Source organism: Amphiprion ocellaris, chromosome 12 (genome assembly GCF_022539595.1).
Source record: "Amphiprion ocellaris isolate individual 3 ecotype Okinawa chromosome 12, ASM2253959v1, whole genome shotgun sequence".
In the NCBI taxonomy this organism is placed as follows: Eukaryota; Metazoa; Chordata; class Actinopteri; family Pomacentridae; genus Amphiprion; species Amphiprion ocellaris.
The window spans coordinates 9,247,068-9,275,054 of record NC_072777.1 but is presented as its reverse complement, the minus strand read 5'-3'; the positions used below and the strand labels follow the sequence as shown (position 1 = coordinate 9,275,054).

Here is a 27,987-nt window from a genome sequence, read left to right as displayed (position 1 = left end):
ATTTCAACAGCAGAATGCATGAAATCTGTTTATTACAAATGACATGATGATACAAAGAAATCCTGATGATAATGACCACATGAGAGTTCAGATATCTGTAAATCATTTCAACTTAATAAATAATCAGGAAGGTTAATTCCATTAGAAACACGGCGGTCGACTGACCTTCATATGATCAAATGCATAAAAAAGAGTTCTAATAACAGTACACTTACAGAGTAAATGTTTGGTTTGCTTCATCTATTCAGCCTGTTTCTACAGCTTGTTTGGTTCAGAGTTGCATGCACTGTAACAAAAACACAAAATGCAGCTAGCCCAAATGACCAATCACCTGTAGCAGCAGCAGTTACATCATCACAGCAATGGCCAATCAGGTTTGTGTTGTGGGCAGGTGATAAATCAATACATTCTGAATGGCTGCAGAGCACGAAAACATCATGACAAACAAATAGAAGCCATAAGAGTCTCAGCTCCACCTGTTTTCACAAGGTGTTTGTTAAATGAAAAAGTGCACATTTGGTGAACTAGCCTCAAACTCTCACCTGCCTCAAGCTACAGGAAACATGCACTTTACGAAAGAAAACTCTAACACATCCTGTCTCTCCAACCAAACACTTTACAGCAACAGTTTAATTAAATCTGCCCGCAGTCTGTCTTTTCCAAACTGATCTCTGATGTCCAGGATGCAGTTAGCTGAACTTAGACTGAAGGCATGGAGAAATTTTTATTTCAGCTCCCACAAGGTAGAAAAGAAGCAACCTTTCAGCAACTCCCAGTCTGTCTGGTCTACATGTTGTGTGGTGTTTACTGAACACCATGCAACATGAAAGGTAAAACAGTAGCAGATAGCTTAACAAGATGACATGTAAATCAGTATTTCACCTGCGGACTTCCACGGGGTTTGATCATGGGTCCTCTGATATTCACCTGCATTTTGGACTGTCAAAAAGAGGCTGTTTTGTGATTCCTTTCTTGACGTGGCTATTGGAAACAGACTGTAAACAGAGACAAGAAAGTGAATGCAACATGCAACACAAGTGTCTGAGCAGAACTGAACCAGGGGCAGATTTCAGCCCATCAAAAGAAATGGCATATTTGTGATTGATGCCTAAGTATGGAAGAAAACTGCACAACTGTAATTTGCACATGACAGTCATTTAGGAAGCGAGATTTTGACACCATTTGTGATTGTAGAGGGTGCAAATCTCTTCAATGATGAAGACTTAAAATAGCAAATTTCCACAGGAAGTTGCACGCTGAGTTTTGTTTAGATAAAGAAAATCAGTTATGATATGCACCAATTTATAAACAACATACATGTGAATCAGACAGACTCAGAGCAGTTGGAAGGTCATTGTTTTTCTCTTCAGATGGAGCTATGCTAAAAGTTTCCTCCTGCTTCCAGTGTTTGTGCTAAGCAAGGTTAATCCGATCTCTGTCTGCGAGTCAGCTCCTGTTCCTACTTCTACCTCTGCAGCGCTCTCCGCACAGAGGTCTCGGCTGCTTTAACACACACAAAGCAAGAAAAACACAAACTTCAGCTCAACACACAGCGACAACAGCACAGTCAGCAGCACACAGACACACACATACACGCTACACAGGTACTTCACTTCATCTTCCACCTCTCTCTGAATAGGTGGTGGTCCAACAACTTAGAAGTCTAAATACTTTCTTCATATAGCACTTTTCTAAAACTGATGTAAACTTAAAGGAGGTTCATAGAGGAAGGTTTTTACAAGAAATTCAAAGGTCAAAAACAATCTAGATCATGTTGTTGGCTTTGGAAAGTAATCTAACTGTACATGACTAATACTATAAACTCCTAGCGTTTCACACAGTCCGTTTTAATGGCGCCAACAATAAATACTGCATCACCTTTTGATAGAAGTCAGGTTTTAGGCACTAAAATACCGACTTGTGGGTGACAGTCACAACTATACAGTGTGTAAATATGTAAAATCATAAAGAAACTTCTAAAGTTTGCAGAAACTTCAGTGAGACAAAAATAGGAGTGTAAAGGACTCATTTGATGTTTTATAACAGCCTTATTTCTGTCTTCTGTACCAACCATAGGGAGACCTACTTAGTTTGTCCAGTAAATCACTCTAATTCAAAGAAATTGAGGTCAACTCTGTTGGTCAGTTGTCACTATGTCTCTGTACAATGGATGGTTGTTGTGCTTGAAAACAACTGCAGCTTTGTTACATTTGTACGACAATAAAACTGTAGACATTTCTTAAAATAGCTCTGACTTCTGCAGCTCACTCTTGCAGGATCCTCATTTCATAACTAGGAGAAAATGATGAAATATTTATCTCATAATCAGAGAATCTTCATCTCATAAATTAAAGACACTGAGTCGTGATTCCCAAAGAACATCGGCAGTTTCTTTTTCTTTTGTGAATTTAGTTTCTGTTTCCGTCTCTTAAAATTAAACCACAGCTGTGCGCTTCAGGTTTTGGGTTATTAACTATTGACTAATCAAGCTTAAAAGACAACTGGGAGAGCAATGCATCAAACAAAACTGACTTGTTTCACTACTTCAGCAGTCAGAGAGCAGATTGTCGAGTTTCTTGGGAGTCATTCATCGCGGCTATAAAGGTGATGTCTCTCGGATTAGATCATTTGTTTGGTTTTAAGTTATGCTGATTTGCTTGAGATCAACTGAAATTTCACAGAAAACTCTCCAACATTCAGCACTCGCAACATTCAGCTACAACAAACCTGAAGCAGCTTCACAGTTAACGCACAATCACAGCGAGATGGCAAAAATAAAAGAGCCTGACGGTCACAGGACAGGCAACAGAGCTCAGAAACATTCAATAAAATAGAACAGTATATCTTTTTAACTTTTACAGACGAGTTCAGACTGCCGTTTGCTGCCTGTAAGGCCGAGGCAGCGCAGACCTTCTGATGGGCACAAAGCTACGACTCTCTCTTCATAAACACAGACAGAAAAACTGAGACAAACTTCTCAAAACACACAATCTATCATCTGTTCAAATGCAACGCAACAACAGATTATCAAAGCACGAAGGCTATCAATATATTTTTGTACATCATCCAAGTACTACTGTGGTGCGAGCAGCCGCTTCTTTTTGCAGCTTTGACTAAATTTTGTTCAGCTTGTGCGACGTGGAAGCAGTCCTACAGACTCAAAATGCATTTGTTCTTACTGACTGAATCACTGGATACAAATGAGAGCTTTTGTTCTGGACAGTTTCAGTGCATCCACAGCACCAGCAGCCGATCTCTCCAGAAACTAACTGCATGTTACGACCAGTATGAGTCCTACCAATCATTACAACCAACCTCTAGGACACTTTTTAGGGCTCAGCTCTAGAGGGAAGCTGTGAGAATGTACAAAAGAACTGGATGACATTTTACAAATGTCATCTCAGATTTTGAAACTGACTACATACAACATTGTGCAGAAAGAATGCTTACAAAAAAAGTGAATTTGAGTTGTGATGCTAAAGCACAGTAATATCCCACAATGCAATGCACAACGGAAATGGAAAGACTGCTCAGGTCTAATTCAGAATGTGGGAGAGAAATTGACTCATTTGCTGAGGATGTTTTCTCTAGAGTTCAATCTGGTGACAAACAAACTTAACCACATAGACCAAACAGCAGCTGTGCCAACAATGCTGTTTTTAGGAGTGTCAATGGGACTAAAATAGAGAAAGTCCTCATATCATAAGCTCTGAGGCCTCTACTCATTATAGTATCACTGTAGAGTCCAGTGTGCAATGAATTGAGGGACACTGATTAAAGATAAATAGAAACCTAATTTCTTGATCTCTGAGTGTTTGATCCGACAAATTCAGGTTTGAATATGAACTTTTAAAGAGATAACCCCTTAAAACAGGACACAATTTGATGGATGATGAGTTACTTTAAAAAGGTTTGCTGATGAACCTACATGACCAGCCTTAGACGGTTTAAGGCCCTATCCCAACTACACAATAAACCTCAGTGTAGAGCTGATCTGGGTGCTACAGTCAGTAATCAGGACCTTGGACAGAGGCTGCTGGCAGTGTGGATGCACAGTAACTCTCCAAAGGTGCTACGGTGGCCCGCTCAGGCCATGTAGTGGCCCCCGTCGGGTCCACGAGGTGGCCGTTTGGTGCTTTCATTGGCGTTGGAGGCCGAGGTGGAACCGCGGGGTTTGGCGGCGGGCTTCTTCTCCCTCGAGGACGTTCGAGTCTGACCGAGAGATGAAGTCCCGACGGCTGCAGTCTGAAGACTCCCACCAGGCTCCACAATGGTGTTTATAACTGCAACAACATCAGTCATACAATAGTTAGTATCCATGTATGTCACAGCAACACTGGGCTTTAAATATCTTCTTTGACAACATTCAGTTTGAGTAAAAAAAAAAATTGTGCAGTTTTATGAGTTGGTGGTAGTGGTAACACAAATTCTCAGAAGTCAGGTACAGTGATAAGACAAAGAGGAAATGGTGAATCTTTAGTTATTGGTCCATTCTGTATTTTGTGGACTATTTCATAGGCAGAATATATTGTTCTTTACCTGTGACAGTGTACAACAGAGATTTGCTCTTGGTAATAATTCTTAACTGTTCTATAACGTCAGCTTTTAATGGTGTTCAACAAAAACTGAGGGATTTGGGTGTTTTAGACATTAAATAACACAATTGAAAAACTGGAGTTAACGTTTAGTTAAGTTCTTTGTCCTTTTCTTGTTTGTTTCATTAATCAGTCCCACTGACATGGTTGGTAACCTCTCTGCTCCTGTTATACTGACCAGATTAAACACAATTATATATAAAAACGAAGAAAATGCATGAACTCAAACAGGACAAAACGTGCAAAGCTAAATGTGCATTTACCTTCAAGCTGCCTCTGAACTCTTCTCAGTTCTTTCAAAATGGAGGTAATTTCCTGCAACATTAAAACAGCAATTAGGACAGAAGTTTCTAGTTGTGCACGTGTTACATTCTGAGTGTCATTTAGAATAACTAATAAATGGGCAGAGGAACCTTGTTGGAGGTTTTCAGGATGGGGACTTCATTCTCAGAGTTGATCTTCGCCTCGATCTCCTCCCAGACCTCCGCCTTGTTCTGGAACAAAACCCTGAGACAAACACACTGCCAGGTCAGAAAGTCAAACTGCAGCAGACGGGTTCAAAACTGTACAAAGCGTCGATGGACCTGAACCAAAAATAAGACGGCTGCAAGTGGACACAAACACAAAGTGACCCAAATTAAACTGGACAAGAAACTCCCACTTTACTTGTCACTCCTTTGTTTTTGGTTTTTCTTGAAATTAGAGCTAAAAAAAATGCAATGACTAAATTTGCTGCTACAGTTTAAGAGTCAAGCGCTTCCTTACTTCATTTTCTCAGCCAGCTGCTCGGTGTTCTCCCGGATGGCCTGAGACAGCTGAGACACTGGATTCAGCATTAGGTTGTCCAGAATCACCTGAAAGAGTTTATTTAGAGACATAGAAGGAACCAGATGAAAGCAAAGCAGCAGTGCTAATGTTTCATCCACATCAGCACTGACATGAACAGCAGTTTATTTCCCAGCACACCAAAACTAACTGCAGCAGTCGCAGTCATGTTAAGGCTCATAGTGAACTGTTGAGTGTGGCTACGTTCACACGGCAGCTCAGTTTGATTTCATCACTTTTATTAATTATTTTATTCTTTTAGTTCTTGTTGCCTAGTGAAATGCAGGGCCATACATAATGACCCGTTGCTCTTTTGTCTAGCGCCACCCTCAGGACAAACTTCTTTAGCTTGAATGCTAATAATGCTCCAAGAATAGATCAATCACAAGGATGTTGTTTAGTCACCAGGTAGCTGTAATCAGGGGTTAAATTGGGATTTGTAAGGAGGGGGAGACTTTGTGGTCAGTTTCACAGATCAGACTGTTGACAGTAGAAATAGGAGCTATGTCTACAAAACAGTTCCAGTGAAAACTACAGTGCTGGATGAAGATTGTTCAGAGTAACAATAGCTCTTCTTCAGTAAGAGGAAGAAAATTCTTTCAGCTCCATTCAACACAGTCTACATGAGATTACAGTGACACTTCAACAGATGTTAACTGTAAATTAATTACTGCTGCTTCACATTCATAAAACGTGAACGGCCTCTGGACCCTGCTGCTGTGATGCTACAGCTGTTTAACAAATGTAAAGAAAAGGAAACATTCTAGATTCTGTGCAAGGCAGATTTCAAGATTCATACTGTGCTGTTAAACTGAATGAAATGGAGCTGAACTCCAGCAGAATGTGGTCTGGATACCAGGGGGCTCAGCTCTGCTCTGTTGGGCTCCAACCTAATTTAACCTCTGACTGTAAAGAACAGTGCAGCCTCTAGGGGGGGGCTGTTGGTGCCCCCATCAGAGCAGAGAGGCTAAATTCATCATTAATGCAAAGAAAGATGAGGTGCTGGAAACCTGCTGAAGTGGTAAGATGCTGTGGAATAAACTTTACTAATGTTTTTATCTAACAAAGCTTAACTTAGTTTTTTTTTTTTAAATAAAATGTTTACATTATGATGTATAACAGTTAAAAAAATCTAACATCAAATTTTAATCACTTTTTGTTAACATTCATTTCAAAGTGCACATGTAACAAGTTTGTGACTGATTTCCAGAAAAAGTGGCTAGCTTTAATTTTAAGACTTGCTGGTTACGACATATATTGGGCAAAAAGTTGTATCTGTTCAATTCATAATTAATAATATATTTAAAAATATATTCACAGGGTCTAAAAACTTCTTGCGTAAACCTCAAATTTAGACACACTGAGCTGCGGTGTGAACGTAGCCTCGTTGGGATTAGACAGTGACCTCTTCACGGTTCCACGGACGCCGTTGCTTAGAACTGGGGTCTGGCTCATTCATATTTGCGTCCAGGTCCGAGACAGCAGTAGAACCTGGAGGAACCTTCTGGTAGTTTAAACTGGCCTCAGGGATATGTTGGACCAGCTGGAAAGAGAATAGAGGAAGTCTGGCTCCGGTGATCCAACCACTAAATATTCATCATCAAACCAGCGAGCAGCCGGTCAGTGATGGCGGTGCTCTGTGAACGCATGCACCAAGTCAACATGCAGCTGCAATGGTGGAGGGCAACAGTGTATGCAGTGAATTTTAGTACTGCTGGGATACAGCGCGTTAACAACAACAGGGAGACGTGGGAGTGCAGGAGAACCCAACTGGTCACCAGCCACAGCTCCATGAACTGTCCCCAAACCAGCAAAAACCAGTTCATTAACGGTGGAGGTCAGCGGAAGTTCATCAACAACAAAACTGTGGAGTGAGCTGAAAACAAATCTGAGCTGGAATCTGTGTGGAAATAAAGACTGGGCAGCGAGTGGGGACAGATTCTAGCATCATTTTAAGGACACTTAGAATCCTATTTTCTTACTGGCAGACAAGAAGACTGATTGATGAATCTGATTATACTGGTAGCTGGTGCTGGGTCATGACAGATGTGACAGGGTGATGTTGGGTAGAACAGAGTGGAGTAAAACTGGGCTGGGATCAGTTTCTTACATAGAACAGAGGGTGCCAGGTGTTGTAGATCAGGACAGTAAGCAGGCAGAGGTAAGCTTGGGTAGGCTTGGGTTGGGTATGTTAAGATACAGTTAGTTTGGGGAGTTTCAGCAGGTCTGGTTAAATAAAGAAGGGTAGCGTTAGGTCAGGTATAGTAGAGTCATGTATGGAGTTGGACTGATTACAGTTGAATTAATTAATCATATTTACTTTCCAGAGTTGCTTCTGTCAACTCTAAAATGTCTCAGCCACAAGCAAAACACACCAAATGTTCTGGTGTTTATGAACACAAGAGTCTTTACGCTCTTCCAGCATTTGATCTAGTGAATTACTTGTACTTTTGATGGCAATGTCACCACAAAAATAGGAAAATCCTTAGTGTTAGCACATTATGTGGCTAATGTTGCTAACTTACTATTAGCTCTGATTATATGTCCACAGGTCAGAATTCTGTGGAATCAGTAAAGTTGAGGAAAGTTCACAGATGATGGAAACATTAATACCAATCTGAAACCAATAAACAAGAAGTGGTTGGGTCTCAGTGTTTTCAGGTTGCCTGTAGTGTTTCAGTGCGAATTAAACCCAGTCACTGTTTACATCTGTTTGCTCATTTTCTGCTCTCTGTGCTCACTTATACTGTGTTTTCATACAGCCAGATCCCAGTAAAGCTTTTCTTATTTATAATTTTTTTCTGCTTCTGTTGTCAGACAACAGAACAAGTCTAAAAAATAGTGACTGAAATGCAGCACGCTAAGAATAAATGTTAACTGGCAGGTACCTCTGAGCCATTTTCACGATGCTGTTCTGCAATGCTAAACTATTGATTTTTTAACTTCTACATCGTCTGACAAAATCACTAAATGTGTTATTAACGACTGGGATGTGAATTCAGAGGGATTTCCATAAAGAATGATCGCTTAGAGAGAAAGTTAGAAGTGATAGAAAGTCCTGGTCTCATGCCTTGGGGTCAACTGTTTTTCTCTGTGCTGTAAATCACAGATGCAGAGAGAGTCTTCATCCTGAGGACCTTTAAGGGCAGGTTAGAGTTATGTTTTGTTGGGTTTGTACACTGAAATTTTTGGCTGTCCATTAAAAACCTCAACCCTGCAGACTGATTCCAGCTTAAATTTGTTTTGTGCTAGCACATTAGTTTTGTCATTAGTGACCTTCCATAAAGGACTACTCAAATCTCAAAATCAGAAATCAAACGTGCTTTAAAACAATCCAACACCAGTGAGAGGGGAGTGTTAGGATCAGTGATGGGAAGAGGAAAACCAATCACAGGGCAGTAGGAGTGATGAGTCAGAGTTAGACACCTGAGATGGTCGAACCCCACGCAAGTATGGATAAGATGGCGTCTGTGCAGCAGAACAGAGAAATGAATCATGAGACTCGAAAGCATGACGAAGCTCCTGCAATTCAACCTGCAACCAAAACTCAACAAGACTTTTCCCCTGAGTAAACTCCAGTGTCATAATCAATACAAATGATGGACAGATGAACACAATGAAGACCCATAATGCAAACTGGGAACACAGGTGCACAGTTACTGACTGACTGCTTAGATTTATGATGGTGATCAACATCACAAACACATTTTTGCAGTTCAGAAATGGAATACATGAACAAGTTCAAGAAATTTTAGTCCTAAACTCTGACATTATCTCATGATACCAGCCATCTTTGGTACTTCACAAACTGCCCCCTATTGGTCACTTGACAGTTCACTGCTATCATCAAGTTTAAAATTGTTGTGTGTTCCCAGTTTTAGAAGCTGAAGTATGTGTGGTGGTTGTGGCGGAATGAGGAATGGTCATGGCCCACCTCCTCCCTGGCAGAGATGGTGGAGGCCGGCGTGTTGGGCAGTGAGCTGGGTGAGGTGGTGGTGCCCATGCCGGAGCTCGGCGAGTCCCCGTCCCCTGCAACGTCGTGGATTTCTTTCGCCAGGATGGCCAAGTCTTTGGCCAGATCCTGACTGAGCCTGTGGTGGAAACACAAACAGACATGGAGGTTTGAGTGACGTCAAGTGGCACCACAGAGAAGCCAGTGACAACCGGGCAGCTACGATGAAAGATATATTTGAATATGTCATTGCATTTTTACTTAGCAATCTCAGCACTGTGCGTGGACCAGTTCTGGTAAGGGTCAATGTCATTCTGATCCTCGTCCTCCTCCGTCTCCAGGGAGACAGATTTAGTTCTCGTGGCTGCTGACCGATGGCTGCGAGGCGTCTGGGCGGAGGTGGGTGGATGGGAGGAGCGTTTGGCTTTGGAAGTGCCGGCACCTGTCTCGTATTCTTCCTCAGAAGAAGAGGAAAAGTCCGAACCCTTCTGTCTGCGACGGGAACCTGAAAATATTTCATTATAGATTAATATTGTGATCCAGAACTCCTGCATGGTACATGTTCCAGCATCAGGTGATCCTTCCAGCACTGTGATGGACATTAACCATTATAAAACCATGACTGATTACAAACATCTCCACTCATGAATGTAGCTGATTTTAATTGTGTTCCATTGTTTGATGTTTGCCCTGTTTATTCTGTTTTGACTGTACTCTCAACATCATTGAAAATGATGGCACGCTTTCAATGATTCCTTGATATTTAAATAAAGATTGAATTTTTTTTTCAAACGTTGCCAAAATTACATCATTTATTGGAGCCAAAAACAACAGAAAACAAAGTGGGAATTGGAAATGTCGGAAAACTTAACAAAATCTTAAAATCGGGATATTTCATCAAAGCCATTTTATTTTAAATCTCTCATTTCAAAGCTTGCAAAAAATGGGCAATTTATCTATTCAGATTCTGTAAAATCCAAAAACTTTTGTGCTCGTTTGTGCTACATTAAAACCATTCGTGACTCAATGCAACTGCCAGTCACATGGCAAAAATTCCAGGACTATTTTTGCAGACTATGTTTATACAGAGCAGATGCGAGACCGGTATTGAAAACAAAATTAACATGTAGAAACTGAAGTATCTGTAGTATGTAGAGTAACCACTTATTCCTACTATTGGTAACACCTGTGGGCACAAATATTGCACATGTTGACTCCAGGATTTTTCAATTTTTGTGAAATAAATAATTGAAGAAAGCCAGTTTAATGTTATTCTTGTTTTATGATTTATGGCATTACAACGGTTATACTGCTCACAAGATATTCTTGAGTTCTCGATATGTTAGAGTGAAAGAATGAACGCACGGGGAGTAAAAATGTGACAGGAGCAAAAAAATGCCCAGAAACTCCTCAGGGTTCAGAGGGTTGAACTGTCCGGAGTCAATCATCAATACAAACAATGAGATACTGACATCAACATAATTGAATAACTGCATCCATGAGAGTTTTTGGGGAAGAAAAATCACCTACAAATCCCACAGAACATTGCTTCATGAAACATCCAATCAGTGAGCTTCAGACTCTGTTGCTGTGCAGCTGAATGCAGGCGAAGTGGAATGTGTTGGATAAATTCAGACATCGGAATCACACTTATGGATTTTGTATCACTCTTGGATTAATTCAGTAGCTGAATTAAACTGCACTGTTCTGAATGTGATACAACACCAGATTGTGTCTGCATGGCAGCAGCCTCATGGTTGGTCAGAATTTACTAAAATGAATCCACAGTATCATTGGATTGCGTTGGCATTTGCTCTTAGCTTCAGTCAGGATCTGGATTTATACAGCGGAGCACAGCCACATCCTAATTCCTGAACATGACTGAGGAGACTGATGCTGGGAAGCTGTGTTTCCATAGCGACAGAAACAGACTCCAATGGCTCGAAAGCAGTAGCTCGGCAGGGACAGAAGTGATGTGATCCACAAGGATGGTAAAAGGGCAGACGTTCCCAACAGAATGCTAAAACAAAGCCGGTTTACACAAACCTCTAATGTAGCAGATAAATACTGCATACACAAATCTGTGCTCAGCTGTGGTGCTTTCAGTGGGAGAGAGCCATTTACCATCCTAATTCAGTAATATCTGGGTATTAAACCTCATTACATTTTTATCTATCAAATGTGTGTTCCATGTAGATTTATCTGTTTGATCAGATTATCTTATTGACTTATTCTTTGATCAGATAGGTCCTGATTTAAATCACCATTTATGTCGGTGGACTGTATGTCTGTTGTTGCTGTACTGCCACTTAAAGGGAGTTTCTTTTGTTTAACGAAGAGAAAAAGAGGTTTATATTTCTCAAAGGAAAGCGCAACATACAGGAATAGGGTCACACAGAGTTGTCTCATTTGATGCACATCAACACCAGACAGCACAGTACAGAAAAGAGGCAGCAAAAGCTACAGTGAAGGGATATCTGTGAAGCAGACATTGTATTGCTGCATTACTGATAAGCTGGAAGAAAAGCTCTGAGGTATATCCCACATAAACCCACAATTTGTTTGGGATATAGATTTACAGTGAGGTTTGTTGTCCTTAAGACATTAAAATAATAAAAATAAACTCAGCCTCATGCCCCAATAAACAAATGCAAGAGATTTGGCAAAGCTCTGGCAAATTCTAAACTCTATCTGGATGTTTTGAAATCTGCATTACTAAATGAAATAGACAATATTTAGTCAGTCTAAATGTTTCTTAAATACTGTCGTCATCGTGCTCGTTTAGATGTGGAGTTTTTCTTTTACTTTTGCAGTGAGGTGCTTAGATTAGAACTGACCAGTTGATTTAATGATACAACAATGGTAGTAAATCCCCTTGGAAAGGAGTGAATCCTCATATTTTGGCAAATAAAACACCTCGCATTAATGTGACCTGGAAATCAGCCTTGGTCACAGCAGGGTCGCCCTACGTTCCTTATTCTAGAGGCATGGTACAGATGTCAAAAACCCAAGCAATCAGATTACAACATTCTAAAGAAGCACAGGGACATCAAGGGAAAGATTATTTTTGACCAAAATATGGTGCATTTCTAAAGAGCTGAAAACACAAGACTCACCAGTGCTAGGGTACTTGGCTCCACTGGACCGGGTACGGGTCAATGGTTGCTTCCCTGGAGCCCCTCCCCCTCTACTGGCAGCCTGCCGGGCGTCGCCCACCGATGTCTTCCTGGTGGTGACAACAGACTCAGAGTTCCGATTGGAGAAACCAGACCGGCCTGTGGAGGACGTCTCGTTGTCGCTGGGAGCTGTGAAAGAACCAGTTCTCTTTCTGGGCATTGCTAATATGTCCAGCCTGGACAGCTTCTTCCCCTCGGAGGACACTTTGGCCGGTGCAGTGATATGGTCAGAATTCTGGGAGCCCCGGTCAGTCTCAGCACCTTCATTATCTGAGGCCTCGCCCAGGCGCGCTCGACGAAGCATTGACGCCCGGGTTGGCCGTGGGGCTGACAGGCTGTTGGATCGTGTCAGAACCTGCTGAGTCGCCGTCTTGGGCGTCTTTCCATTGTCTTCTTTCTGAAGAGGGGCGATGATTTTCTTGCTGCGGCTGGATGGACGGGAAGTTTCATGATCAGATGATGTTGTTTCAGTCCAGTGTGGACCAGAACCCTGTTGGCCTTCAGAGAGATCCAGAGAGCCACGGTTTCCTGCACTGCGGCGCATCTGGAAGCGCTTTGCTGCCTCTGCTTTGCTTGACGCATCGGCAGTCACCTGGGTCCGGCGTTTCTCAGAAAGCCGTTCGCGGGCACTGAGTTGCCGTCCCTTTTCTTGGATTGATGGGCTGGAAGAGGACTTCTCCTTCTGAAGGCTGCTGATGGCGGGACGCTTTTTAGAAGTGGTGCTGACTGGGGCATTTTTGCTACTCACCTGACTCACGGTGCTCGCTGTGTCCACATCCGACTCACCAGAGAGAGAGTCATCCATGTGACTGGAGGAGCCTCCCTTCTTTGAGCTACGACCTGAACCAGAGGAAGGGAACTTGGTGTCCAGCGAGGACAGAGTCCCCTCAGCCTCCTGGAGGAAGGGTTGTGTGTCCTGCATGTTTTCCCTCCTTTGCTCCATGTCTCTGATGGACGGGTGGCTGGAGATGTGAGGAAGTTTCTTCATCTGGACAGTATCGGTGGGCCGGTCTTTGGTGAAGCTCTCTTGCCGGACAAAGGACGACATGCAGCCGTCTTTAGTGGGGACAGAATCCTTGTCCTGTGTTTGCAGGTTTGGAGCAGAGCTGTTGGGTTTGACACCTGTCCTCTTGGGTTCATGTCCACTCAAGTGTCGGATCAGGACAGTGGTAGGGGGAGTTTTTGCCGGGGGGTCACGTGTCCTCTCAGACTGTACTGGGCTTCGGGCCGGATCAGGTTTGCCTGGATGGTCTCCAGAACCGATGTAGAAGGAGGTGGATTTGGTGGATGGAGACACTTTCTCTGACCCTTTAAAGTGAGGAACTGCGGCTCCTGGAGACGTAGCTCCGGTCCTGGCTTGACTCTTCTTTGTTTTCTCCAGAACAGGTGTGTCATCTGAGCGACTGGCATCACTCAGGCTGTCTGGATCCACGTCATCCTGAACCGACAGGCGCTGGGTGGAGTCCTGTGGGCGTGGAGGACCAGAGACTCTATCCAGAGGTTCCTGGCCTTGGTAAGATTCATGGCGAATGAGGATGCTCGGGGCAACACTGTCCAGCTTTTCTGGAGGCACCTGGGGTAGCAGCCTTCTTGTCCTTGAGCTGTGGCTTGATTCTGACTCTGAGTTGTCATAGCTGTAACTTCCCATCGACCGGCTCATGAATCGCAGATCTATGAAAACAATTTCAGATTCTTCAGATTTTTGTTCTAAAAATTGCCTATAATAATGTGACCGTTTTTCTTTTCAAGAAAAAATATCATAACATGCAGATTTGTGCTTCTTTTCCACCTTACAACAGAAGATCTATATGATCTGATTTGTGTATCATTTTGGTTTTGTCTTCACTTAAAGACACAAATGAATCATAATAATCACAATAAATGATTTCAGAACTGTGACAATAGTGATCAGATACAGATCTTATTTTCATGCTGAGTGGAAAACCATAAATGTTTGATACCCAGCCCTTTCCACATCATGTTGAAGTTATTTTCTGACAGAATTTTAACAGCACCTTCTAGACATTCCCCTTGAGGTGGAGTGGAACCTGGTTCGGCATAGCTGTCTGCTAGACTGGCCCAACGGGAAACCCACTTAGGTCCTTCCAGACCTGCTGCAGCCGGCACCTAAAAAAACAAAACCAAACAATAGAAATGTGAGAACAAAGAGTCCAACAGAGACTGTGTGTAACAGGAGAAACAGGGAATAACAACACCCGTCTGCATGCAGTGGGTTCAGAGCATGCTACACAGGTGTTCTTCCAGGTTCTGATTCAGTTTTCCAGAGGTTTTTACCTGTATGGGGCCTGTTGGTGGGCCGCTGATAGCAGCTGGGATAAAGCCATGCAAAGGGTCCACAGTGCTACCATCGCTAGGCAGGTTAGCTTGCTCATCCTTGCCATCATTTATTACAGGTCTATACACTCCTGTGTTCACACCACTGTACTCTGGAGAGTCGAGGACACCAAACACCTGTCAGAGCACAGGGCATGCATGAGGATGGGGGTAGGACCACGGCAACAGGAAGGAGCAACAAGGACAAGAGGTTTCATGCATCCCTAAGGCCAATTAAGACGCATAGTTTATATAAGCTGGTTTCATATGAAGTTAGCTTCAGATCATACCAATTTTTGTCACTAAAAAGCAAGAGTCCCTGATCACTTCTACAATGTTGACAATGTTTTTATGATAGTTTTATTGCAAAGTGGCCAGTTGAGTGAAGGAGAGGCAGCGAGGGGAAGGTCATCAGGACAAACAGAGGAGAATAAGTGATTCAACACATCAGACCTTTTATGTTCCCTATACCATCAACCCTACAAAGGAACTCTAAAGTAACGTTTGACTGTGTTTTGCCCTTATGATAGCTGGCTAGCTGCAACAGTAAGGTGAACATGAAAAACTAGTAGCCTATCGTCACACTTACTGCAACAGAACAAATAAGAGTTTCAAGGAAGGGAATCTGCTATCTTTCTCAACTGAAGCAACCATCGCCAGTTTATTGACCAACTGCTGTTTTACCTGAATAGCTTTATATTTTGGTAACAATGACACTGATCTGAGCAATTATTCATGGAGCTGTTTCTATGCCTTTCACTGCTCAGGACTATTAAAGGCATGTTTTTTAAATTTTTTTTTTTACCAACAGTAGAAACCATGAATGCTACGTGACACAGTAATCTGTAAAGCTAAACACTCTCACACTTCATGGTCACTGTGAGTTCACCTGATCAATCATGTTGCGAGCCTCCTCCACCTCTTTGTCCTGTGACTCTGTCTCGATGGTGTAGGTCCCAGCATCACTCAGACTGTCGTCCTCCTCGTTCCTCATCATCCTCGGGGATCCTTTGGGGTCTCCTCCACGGATGCCCAGGGGTAGTATAGGGGACATGGTAGGGTCCGACAGAGGGACTGGAGAGGCCTGCTTGCCAGGAACACTGGTTGGGACGGAGGCCTTTGACATTGCTGAGGGCTGTAAGGGCGAGGAGGGGTAGGAGACTGAGGAAGGTGCTGGAGGCTCTTGAGGAGAGGGAATCCTTGTATGATGAGGCGACATCATTACCGGTGGTGCCGACATTGGTGGAGGTGATGTCTTTTCCCTGGTTGGGGAGGAGTCCTTACGACCTGAATCCTTCAGGAATTCAGCAGCAAACTCCTGGGCGAGCTTCGACTTCTTCCCAACGCTGCCAAAAGGTCTGATGACGATGCCTGATGAGGAGCGAGAGGAAGAACTTGACGAAGCTGCTTCCCCTTCCGTCTTCTCCCTTTTTAGAGAGCTTGACCTCTGGGGCCCACTGTGGCCTTGACCTTTCAAAGGGACCGTCACCTGCTGGGTAGGAGGGATGTGACCGTGCACAGATGCCGGCCTCTCGCCACCTTTCCGGCGCTCCAGCTTGGCCTTGAGGGCAGAGTATGAGTCCGCATGGGCAGGGTTGTGCGTGAAGGACTGCGACCGCTTCTTGCGTGGGTTGTCATCAAAGAACTCAATGATGAAGGCCTGCTGGGTTAGGTGCTCAGGGGGCCCCTGTTTGGGTGCTTCTGTGGGGGATGGAGCCTGAGGAGGGCTCTGGGACAGAGGCCGCTCGGGGGCCACAGGTGAGGCGGGGGCTTGTCTGGGGGGAGAGTACTGCAGTGGCTGGTGGAGCTTCTGCATTGGAGCAGGCAGCTGACAGTGGACAGGCTGACCTGACTGGACGTCCTGCTGGGACACCTCAGACTGCTCTGACTGGATGGAGATGTGAGAGTGGACAGAGTGGTGAGATTTACTTCTCCCTTTAAGAACCGGGTCCTCTGAGTCACTCTGGGTTCCATCCTCATGATGGTGACCTGGTAACATGAAGAGAAGCATCAAACCTTTGCTTGGTGGTAAATGTTTACACCATGTACTATGTGCACTTCCTGCGCACTATAAATATTTGTATTACTTGTTATTGCTTATTATCTCTCTGATTTGCTACACTTACCGTTTATTTGACTTGCAACCATTGCTTTAAAAACCTCTATCCTTCTTTAAAAACTTTCTACTTGTCAGTGTTTAATGTTATGCACCAAATCACCACATCAAATTTCTTGTTTGATTCTGATTTCTGATTATGATTCTTAATCAGAAGATACCATTTAAGTTCAACAGTTGAACCTGTAGCTCTGAGCAGCTTTCAACTGTTAACACCGAATAGAATTTTTATGTTGCAAATCCTAAATAGTTGTCAGCTGCAGAACTGCTGGGCATAATGCAAAAACATCAAGATTGAGAAAGCTTCAAATAGCCTGATTACAATTACACGTACAAGTGAAATATAATTTAAGTATTTGTCTTCTTTTTTGTAAAACTTAATGGATTCATCATCACATCTGCAGAGCAGCAATGATAACACAACATTTTACAGAAATGTTCCGCTTAGGTTTAAACATTTACTATAAAAAATTGACATTTCTGGACAGGCCAGTGGCGCTACACAAAAGGTCAGTAGTGGGCAAGATAATCATTAAGATTTATGCTCTGGGGAACCTAAAAAGCTTCAAAAAGTTTTAAGGTGGTGATGCCCAGCACTTTGGTACTGCCGTCACTGCCGTCACCGTTCACCATCATAAAGGAAATATGAATAAACTTGAACATTGATTGTGATGGACGAACGCTCTGTGAAAACTCCAATATGACCCATTAATGTGACTGATCCCAGGAGAGACTCTCACCTTTGAGGGTTTTGATGTTCATAGCGAGGTCACTCTTGGTGCTGTAAACGTCTTCACACGGTGGACGTCTCCTCATCATGCTGACATCACTGTGGACCAGCCAATCAGCCACTTTGCTCTCTGCTGACATCACATCTGCAGGTGCAGCCATGATGGTCGTCTTGCTGGGTGGAGCCTGAGGTTTCCTCTGGCGGGTGGAGAACTTTGTGACGTGGTCTTTGATCTTGATCTTGCCGGGCATGCAGTCGTCGAACTCGATGGTGAAGGAGGCGTGACTCTGGACGACGGGCGGGGTCGGAGTGGGAGGAGAGGGTGGGGCCGGGGGCGTGTCCGTGTCCTTCGTGGGGATCTCATGGAGCTCCGCCCCTGAGGTTTTGGGGTGCTGGAAGTCCTTGGTGGGGATCTCAAAGTAGCTCGGCTCGCGGTGGTAAGAAGGGAAGACAGTCTTTGGTTGGGACTCTGACAGAGATCCAGAAAAATCTGGATCCACAGACGAAGCATCTTTCTGTACGTCTGACAATTAGAGAGAAGTTATTCAAGGTAATTAGGTATAAAAATAGCAGTACCAATAATAATAAAAAATGGTATAACATCTAAATACTGTAAACATAATAAGGTCAGGAAACAAGATATTTGCATTTTACACATATATCCGACATTTTTTATCATCTAGTTTTGCTAAGGTTGATAAAATGAAAAGAATATCTTTTGTACAGTTGAAATAATGCAAACTTTAATAGCAAACTTGACACCTGTTTGTTAACTTCACTCTTCTTCAATTTTTTTCTAAACTCCGAAAAATTCATTCACTGTGATTCTTTAGTTTGCTGTTTTTTCTTATTTTGTCCTCTTTGCTTTTGCAAATGCATTTATACATTTGAATTTTTATATGTTTAAAGAAGTTTAACACTGTTGGCTGGATAGAATTTTGAAGTTGTGTTATCAAAAAGTTCTGAAAGTGTGTAAGTAACAATAGTTACTGTGTTTAAATGTTTCTAAACGTGATGCTAATCACTTCTATGTAAATACAGCAAATTCATACATTATCTAGAAATACATTCTCAAATGCAAATCATCAAGCAAGAAATTGTGAATATGTGTGTTACAGGTGTATGGTATACACTTGGATGAACATGTGAGTGCTGGATGAGAACTTGAAACATGTGAATCTCTGTTTTTAATGTTTCTTACTCAACAGCCATAATACAAACGGAATCTGTTTCTATTTTACATGATAAATACATCTTTTACCTGGATGAGACCCGTCGCTGGTCTGGACTTTACTCCCATAATCCTCCTCTCCCCACCAGGATGGCTGTCCATACAGAGGAGTGGGTCGACACACTGGAGCTTCTGCCAGAGACAAACAGTTTGTTGTTACTATCTTGATTTTCAGCGCGATTGATTAAAACTGATGGATTGCAGCATCTACTTCTGCAATCTACTTCTATCTATTTAGACTTTACAGGTCACTTTGTTATGCTGTTGGTGTTCTACTTGTATCTTGCTGTGCATCAGCCTCCAGTCCATATTTACCAGCTGTGTTGGTCACTTTGAGCTACATCAGCTTCTATGAAAGCTGCTGTGTAAACCAAGTTTGAAGATTGAAGTTTGAAAATTGATTTTTTTGGGCCACAGTTTTAAGAAAAGGACAGAAACCAGAAAATACTGATATTTAAGAAGCTAAAATCAGATGAATTTTGACTTTTTTTCTCATAAAAAAATTATTTAAACTAGCTGGCAATTAGTTGGTTGACTGATCAGTTAATAGCTGCAGCTCTAGAGCAAATAGGTCATTAAACTGAGGAGACAGACTACTGGTCTGCTTGCACAGATTCTTGCAGAAATACAGATACAGAATAATTTGAGGAGTCAGAATGAACTGAAACTGACACACAACGTTCTACATGCTGGTGTGAGCAGATCTCAGGCATATTACTGTCTCTCTCTTCAGTGTTTTCTTCATTCTCCATCTGTTTGTCTCCTGTCGACTCAGAGCTGAACCGAAACTAAACCACAGATAAAAAAATCAGCTGAACATCATCACAAACTCAAAACTTCCGAATCAGCAGCAACACAGCAGCTTGTCTCCACACATCAACCACAGAGACATCAAACGTCCCACAGTGACCCTAAACACATCACTTGCAGTAGTATTTGCAGTATTAGTACCCTGTGTCAGGCTCTTGCTGCTCAGCGTTTTCTCGCCTTTTGGACGATCCTCCGGTTCACTCTTCTTCCCCTCTGAAGCTTTCAGACTCATCTGCAGCTGACTGCTGTACTTCTCATGCTGAAAGAAGAAACAGAGGAGTTTATCAGATGTACTGCATGTACTCACAGTACTGGATGTAATATCTATTAAAGGGGTAGTGAATCTCAGCTGGATCATGTTTTCTTTGTGGTGTTGGATGAATTTAACGGACACAGTGACAGCTTGACATGTTTGATGAGAACCTTGTGATACTCTGAGTACTTGTGGAAATACTGAGACCTGCAGGTTGCAGTAAACTAACTGCAGTCTGGTGGACTCTGCAGTTACTGAGCAGCACCACCCACTGACTGACTGGAGATACACACCAGAAGGTAATGAACAGGACACACACTGACCTTCAGAGCCTCTTCTGGGACTTTGTGCTGACTCTTCTCCAGAACGTAGACGTGAGAATGTGGAGAGGTGGCTCAGAAAAATATCAAAATCATCAGAAGCAAGCACGCACACACACACACACACACACACACACACATGCACACGCACAGTAAGTGTGTTTGAAGGATATCATATCCAAAGCGGATGATGTCGGACAGTTTGAGGGTGATGTAGGTCTGATCAGGAATCCGCAGGTCGTTCACAAACGTCTGGAGAGAAATAAAAAAACAAATAAAAACTGAGTTCTGCTGTGTTCAAGGGTTCTGATGATTTTGCTTAATCTCACAGCAACTAGAATATTATCAGCAGAATCACAAACTAACAGATCATACAGAAATTGAAAATACAATCTCTGAACTACTCTCAGATGTTTCAGTTTTCTTCAACGCACCATCAGTGACTCTGCAGTAATAATAATAATTTTAAAAAAAAAATACAATAGAATAAAACAAAATCTAATAAAATAAATCACTAAATACATAAATATTCTGGAGAAATGTAAAATAAAACAGTTTCTTCCTTTATTAAGTAAAAAGTGTGATCGATATTTTTCAGGTGTAATTATCGATTCATTTTTTATCATTTAATTCATTCCTTATTTTTCTAAAAATGTTCATGTTAGTCATTTCTGATTTGGATCAGTTTTTTTTAAAATTACATCTCACTAATTTAATTATTTTCAACCACACTGGATGCTAAATTAGAAAAATTGTTCATGGGAAGAAATAAATGTGCATCATTTTGACTTTATTGTATAATTTAAAAAGAAATAGAATATAATTATCTGCTTTGTAAAAATGTTTTGTTAAGATTTTATGTTTTATCACCCGCCATCAGGATCATTTCACTTAGAAGAAAAAAATGAGATCGCCACTCCCTGTCCTTATACCTAACACCTGTTACAATGTAAAGATGTGTGTGTGTGTGTGTGTGTGTGTGTGTGTGTGTGTGTGTGTGTGTGTGTGTGTCTCACCCCGTTCAGGCTGCCCAGGTCTTTCACCAGATGTTCGTCAGTAGTCGGGTTGTAGTTGATGACAGCATGTTGTTTGTCCACACTGCGAGACTGTCAACAGAGAAACACAACTTTAAAGTCACACCAACACACAGGTTCTTCTTCTGTGGTTTCAAAGTAGATTTGAAGAGGAGATCAGAGACGATAACATCTTTCATAAGTAGAAGTCATAGAAGTCACACTAAATCTAAACACACATCTGACTGATCTGACTGAGGCTGACCTTTGGGAAGGACGAGTGAGATTTTTGATGCAAATTGCAGCGATCGGATTAAAGTACTTTGATATCCTGAAGGTCGTAGCGGTCACGTGGAATCCACCCGTAATACTAACTGTTACCATGACAACACATCAGGATCCTACCAGCTACAGCGAACAGAGTTTATCTTTTTAGTCATCATACAACGCAGCACTTCTGTGATTTAAAACATATCCTAATATTTGAAATTAGAACAGAGTCTAAATGTCTGCACAAGTAGCACTAAAGAAAGAAATAAACAGGACATACAGTTACAGTACATACTATAGATAGCCAAAATAAATGCACAAGTTGTGGTAGAAATTAGAGTAGTGCAAGCATCTGCTCTGCGCATGTTTTACCACTTTGATCATCATTGTATGGTTGATTTTTTTGAATTTCCAACTGAAAAAAACCCAGTAGCAGCTCCACAGCTGTGTTTTAAAAATGGAGGAAGGTTGTGGCTTATAAAGCCCATATTTTGCTTTTTGGCTTGCTCCCAGTGACTTGTGTAGCTGCTTGTAAAAGATCTGCAGATGTACAAATCCAAACACAACGAAAACCATTATTCTGTCTGCATAGAAAACGCTGCTCCTCACCAGCCTGAAACACCTCGTTTGAAGTCCATTGTTTCTTTCGCTACCTATCGACATCACCATGTAACACATTTGCATAACACCTGCCTGGTGGCTGGTTTAGTACTCAAACAAAAAGAGCCATTATTTCCCCAATAGAGCTGTTTCTGCTTGAGCTACATCATTGTGTCTTTACAGGTTACCTCCCTGTCGTAAGGTCAGCTGACCAATCAAAGCAGGAGGGGAGCCTTAAAGAGACAGGAGCTAAAACAGACCATTTCATTAGAGGCTGAGAAGAGGGGCTCTAGCAGTGTACAGGATGAGGAAAATAATGAGTTTCTGCACATTAAAGTGTGAAAACATATTGTAGTGGACCTGAAAAAAATGCATTTATAAACCTGCAAATGTGCAGGATATGGGCTCTTTAATAACACATACAGTTGGTACAGAGGGCTGCAGGAGGGAACAGGTTACACTGCACGGAAGGCATCATTTAGGTGTAAAATCTAGTTTGAGGGACACATAGAACAAAAAAAAAGAATTTGCAATCAGTTAAACTGCCAGAAACCGACTGTGAGACAGTGAACCTGCAGAAGTTAAACCTTGTGTGTCTGCAGCATTGGACTGAGGGACATGAATTCCAAAATGTCCATCCTGTAAAGGGCTCCCTCCTGCGTCTCTTAGCTTTCATCTGTGCTGTGTGGTTTCCTGTCCTGAATCGAGGCTTTCTGCTGTTCACATGTGGAACCTTCTGTGGAAACGAGTCCCACCTGCAGCATGAGCTCGCAGTCCTCTCGGCCCACGAAGATCATCTCTCGGGGGAGGCGGTGTCGAGTGCCCGAGCTGCTCACCAGGAACCATGATGTCACACTCATCTTCACAGGCCTGCTGGGAAACCCCAGAGCATCCTGGGAAATGGAGGAAAGGAGGAGAGACAGAGAGGAACATGATCCACATCCGGTTGGCACATCTGAAGCCAGCGCTGCTTTTATTTCCTCTCAGCAGCTTCACATCCCTCAGTATCAATTTGTTCCAGCCCTTCAGTAAAACTACATCGTGATAGAAACTTATCAGTCTGGATGTAGTGTCACTTTGTAATGAATGATGCTGCTATTTCTGATGCTAAATAATAACTGACTCACACTGTTCGGCGAGGAAACACGACACAGCTAAATGCATTATTTTACTGCTTGGTTTGCTAAAGAAGCGACTGCTGTGTCTGCAGCTAAACAGGATGATGAAGCACATTCAGCTGAAATCTGCGAATCTCTCAGGGAGCAGATTCATGAATCAACCTGAAGCTGATTCCACTTTTAATCCAAACATGTGCTTCTTATTCTCAAGATGCAAAGGTGACATGATAAATTTCCATTGAAACAGTCCAGGTGAAGATATTTCATTATTTCTCAGTAAACTTGGTTTGGTTTTAAGGAGAAATTGCAGAAATTGTTATGAGGAATAAATCAATTGTCAGATCTCTCCTCTGAACGGTGAGGATTTCCTGTCCTCTAAAACATCAGCGTGGACTCCGAGATGGACAATTTTTTCAGCCATCTTAACTTTTTTAGACTGATTGTCAGACAATTAATCGATGAGAACACAAATCAATAATGACATAATCCTCAGTTACAGATGAGAGCTGCTGTAGAATCTGCTCTTCATTAATAAGTTTTATTTCACCACACCCAGATTTGTGAATTCAGGCCAGAGGAGAAGAAAACCAAGGAAGAAGATTAACAGCTTCAGAGAGCTCAGAGTTTCTGTCACTTCAGAGGACCTTACATGGACCCACATTCATTTCATCACACTAAAATCTTAGGATTTACAACCAGTGTGTCTGTAAACAAAGGTTTGTCCCCTGCTTTCAGTCTTTTAGACAAATCTCTGCAAACATCCAGCATGTTACTACTGTGAAAGGGAGAGAATAGAGGAAAAGACAGGAAGAGGTCAGTGTTTGTAGTACGTTTCTTTTGTAGAATAAAACATAAAGATATGTGGGACTATGAGGTGAAAGACAGCCGTCCTTCCTGCACCGATACACGTTCCTGCAGCGTTTCAATCCATCCTTTGCACTTGTGCCTCTGTTTGAAGGTGGATTAGTGATTCTAATCCAATACGCTTCATGTCAGATTCAGTGAATATCTCCCCATAGGTCCTCTAGCTGTTCGTTCTGTACATGCAGTAAAGGAAAATCTGGTGTTCGCACACAGTCAAGGATGAGCCGATCAAGTCATCTGACCCATTTAATTCATTTAATTCCTACTAACTGCTGATCCAACCTGATACCATTCTACTTGATAATACGCACTTCAAGTATTGTTCATTAGTTGCAGTATCTGGAACCTCTTACAGGTTAACACTACAGTGACAGCATTGAGGGAGTTTAGCTAGCAACGGGCCACAATGACACGGTCTTGTGTAACAGTTAATGACCTCCAGCCAGAAGTTGGATTAACTGGACTATGTTCCTACATCCTAGTGTCATATGTGGCAAACATATTTACTCATTGATTGATAATGCTGTATTGTAGCGTTTTTAACTCTGGTCTCATCATAATGTCTCTGTAATTGCTGCCATTTATCATCTTGTCAAGGTTTTTTTGTTTCCCCAGTTAAAAAACACACACAAGTGTTCAGTCTAAGCTGGATTTGATGATGAGGTTTTAGGTGATTTGCTACATGTCTCTACAACTGTTTAAAATCTCATTGTGTCGCTTCGACATCCCGTTCTGTCTGTTTTTAACATCTTCAGCTCCAGGAGGGAAAAACACCCACATTCAGTCAATAACAGCTGCCCAGCTGTGAAGCCGAGCTGAACAACCTCTGGATTTATGGATCAGAGACAACTGGGAGGTTTCAGAAATACAATCAGTGTCTGTGTCTCCATCAGCAGGTCAGACTGAGATCTGAGTAACTGCAGGAGAAGCTGACACTTTTATTTGCACCTTGTAAAAATGGAGAATTGGAGAGTAAATAACAGTGAGGGACACTGATGTCAACGAACCTGTTCTAGAAACTCTCAGGTGCAGCTCCAACAAATCTGATGCCACAGAAATGAAACAGAACTTTGCTGCATCCATTTTGACCACAGTCGCACCAGAAGGCTGGATGTGCCGCATTCAGGAACCCTCTAAAAATAGCAGCAGGTTGTGTGTTACCCACAGATACAGTTTAGTAATGATGCAGAGACCTGCAAGGTGGAGAAGGCTTTGAGATTTTGCCTCTTTTTGGAGCACAACGAAGCTAAACCCAAAAGGAAAGTTGGGATTCCTGAACTAAGTGCTTGTGAGTTAGTTTTCCAGTCCTGAGTTGTGTCTGCAGGAGCGAGTGAAGGAGCAAACTGGGATGAGTCACAGCAAAATGGATAAAAATCAAGAGTTAACATTTATGATGAAATAGTGATGTGTTAAATTAATGTCAGAGGAGACGCTCCGTCCAGTCAGAGCCCAACAGGTTGGACTACTTGTTGAAGGAATGTTATTGATAAGAAGCACAATGTGGATAAAGTCAAGTTACTGCTATATATCTCAAAAATATATATACAAAATACACCTTTACCTGCATAAATCATTAGGCTAAGACCCTACATTAATATCTGGATGTAGGGTCTGGAATCCTTATGAGCAAGCCGTATTTCTGTTTTTGTTTGTTTGTTTAGTTTTTTGGTGGTTTTTTTTTTTTGATAAAATGATAAAATGAAATTGAATAAAGCACAACTACAGGCTCAGAACCTGCTGATAATTTCCTGTTATTCTATTATTGCTTTTGTCTGTAAAATGCCCAAACCACTGAACACAATAACACTAATATAAAAGGCAAATGTGACATATTTCAGTTGTTGGATTTGTGTAGCATCAAAAAATTCAGCAAATCAACATGTTTGACAAGCTGCTGGAATTGGGAATGACTAATGTGATTATTTCATTATCCAAAGAGCTGCTAATTAATCACGTGATTATTCAAATAATTAGTGCAGCCATACAATAATCTGTCATAAGAAATGTAGATGTTTTCTCATCTGTGATTTACAGTACACTAGTACATACAAATATACATTCTGTACAGTGATAGGTTGGATATATTTCCTGTCAGTAAGTATACGGTCACGTGTCACGTGACTGCAGCCTCCTGAACCTGACAGGATGCGACCTTGGAGCGGATCACCTGTTCACCTCTGTGACATCATCACTATCAGGATTCACCTGCACGGGGCCGCACCCACACACACACACACACACACACCACAGGATGCTGGAGGCACCGCAGCGGCTCATCAGGACCATCCCGCCGGGCCTCAGCGCCTCATCCATGGGTGCAGGCCGGACAGGAGGAGCCGCTCCGGCCTGCAGCCAAGCAGAGCAGCCGGTGCACACAGACACAGACAGACAGACAGACAGATACAGATAGAGAGAGGGAGAGACAGGAGGACGGACAGACAGACAGTCCGGTCCTTACTCCCCTCCTCCACGCCCTGTCCTCCTCCTCATCATCCTCCTCTTACCTCCGCTCCAGATGCTGCCTCCTCCGCTGCTCTCCGCCGATTGAATCCCGGACTGACGCGCTGCGGGGCGGGCAGAGCATGAGAGGCGACGCGCTGAGCCGGACTCGGACCGTCAGGAGGCGGATCGGTTCGATGCTTGTGACGGTCGCTGCTGCTGCTGCTGTTATGGCATCTCTGTGTCTGCCTCCTCCTGACGCACCAGCAGCCACCCGCTGCGTAAAGACGCACCGCGATACAGGCAGAGCAGCATCCGGGCCTTCAAAATAAAAGCAACAAGGGTGACTAGCAGGAGATCACTGCACACATCTCTGATCAAATGTTGGGATTTAACATTTCTTCATTCATTCCCTCATGTGCAGAACAGAATTTCCAGTTTCAAATAATCACATGTCTGCATCATATGAAACAGCTTGTGACATTTGGTTTTACTGATATCTGCCCTCTGATTTCACCCTTGAAACGTGCTACACAAAGAAACATTTCTAAGAATGAAACTTTCAGTGAGCGGTACCAATGAACTAAACCTGAAATATAACCTGGAAATAATTCCTGGCCTTCTGCAGTTCACCGGAGCTTGCAGCATGATTGTAATACATATAAAACATTTGGTGATATATTTTGTAAAGTAGATGTATAGGGAGCTCAAATAAACTCAATCAGCTACTTCCAGACCCTAAACAACTTTAAATAATAGAAGAGCATGTGTTATCTTGTTTGTAATTTTGCAACAAAGAAATTATATATGAAAATGACACATCAAAGCACTGTTAGATCTAAACACTAAAAACAATGAGACAACCCTATGAGCAGGCTTATTCCTGCAGAATCTGGGACATCATGGAGATTCATCTCAGCTGGTCACCTATAAAAGCTGCTGCTGGTCATTCATTTAGTCTCTCCTTGGATTCCACTTTCAGGCTGTGATTTGTTTGTACTTACAGCAATTTCCTCATAAGTTCTGTAAAGCAAACATGTGTCTTTAGTTGTAACTCATGTGGTTTCCCCTTCTTTGTCCATGATTGAGCTAAGTCGTAACAATATCTTCAAATAAGAGCTGAATATTGAACAGTCATCACTTCTTTTATATCAGATTCACCCTCCCTAAAAAGTGTCTTTACAAAATAAAAGGTAAAATGTGTTGATGTATGGTTTTACTGCAGAAAACAAGTTTGAACTCTTCAGTCTGGATGTTAAACTACCAGAAAGAATTAGCATCCAGTTGTTTCTCTAGTTTGTGGTGGTTTTATGGATCTGAACGTCTCTTCATCTCTTGTCT

At 42.3% G+C, this 27,987-nt stretch overlaps 1 protein-coding gene across 5 annotated transcripts; it reads right to left on the bottom strand.

Moving 5' to 3' along the window:
• Nucleotides 1-15: 15 nt before the first annotated feature.
• Nucleotides 16-26,930, bottom strand: cep170bb (centrosomal protein 170Bb). Of its 5 annotated transcripts, XM_035954039.2 has the most exons (20): nucleotides 26,712-26,930; nucleotides 22,981-23,118; nucleotides 21,359-21,448; nucleotides 20,516-20,594; nucleotides 20,346-20,404; nucleotides 19,911-20,028; nucleotides 18,990-19,091; nucleotides 17,739-18,251; nucleotides 15,772-16,871; nucleotides 14,844-15,020; nucleotides 14,564-14,675; nucleotides 12,489-14,219; nucleotides 9,634-9,877; nucleotides 9,355-9,511; nucleotides 8,847-8,888; nucleotides 6,826-6,963; nucleotides 5,361-5,449; nucleotides 5,009-5,102; nucleotides 4,859-4,910; nucleotides 16-4,283 (listed from the first exon to the last, which is right to left on the bottom strand). In XM_035954039.2, exons 2-20 carry the CDS (start codon nucleotides 23,083-23,085, stop codon nucleotides 4,087-4,089), a joined length of 5,199 nt encoding a protein of 1,732 aa, XP_035809932.1. In that variant the 5' UTR covers nucleotides 23,086-23,118; nucleotides 26,712-26,930; the 3' UTR covers nucleotides 16-4,086. The 5 variants fall into 5 exon arrangements, with proteins under 5 accessions (XP_035809932.1, XP_035809935.1, XP_035809934.1 ...); XM_035954042.2 differs by lacking the exon at nucleotides 14,844-15,020; XM_035954041.2 differs by lacking the exon at nucleotides 6,826-6,963 and having other exon boundaries at nucleotides 26,712-26,929.
• Between the last annotated feature and the right edge of the window lie 1,057 nt (nucleotides 26,931-27,987).

Coding starts and splice junctions, on each gene's coding strand:
- cep170bb (XM_035954039.2), bottom strand. CDS start 23,085: ATGAGTGTGACATCATGGTTCCTGGTGAGCAGCTCGGGCACTCGACAC. Junction 20,029..20,345: donor TCCCAGAAGAGGCTCTGAAG/GTCAGTGTGTGT, acceptor TTCTTCTTTCAG/CATGAGAAGTACAGCAGTCA. Junction 8,889..9,354: donor CCATCTCTGCCAGGGAGGAG/GTGGGCCATGAC, acceptor TCTGCTGCACAG/ACGCCATCTTATCCATACTT.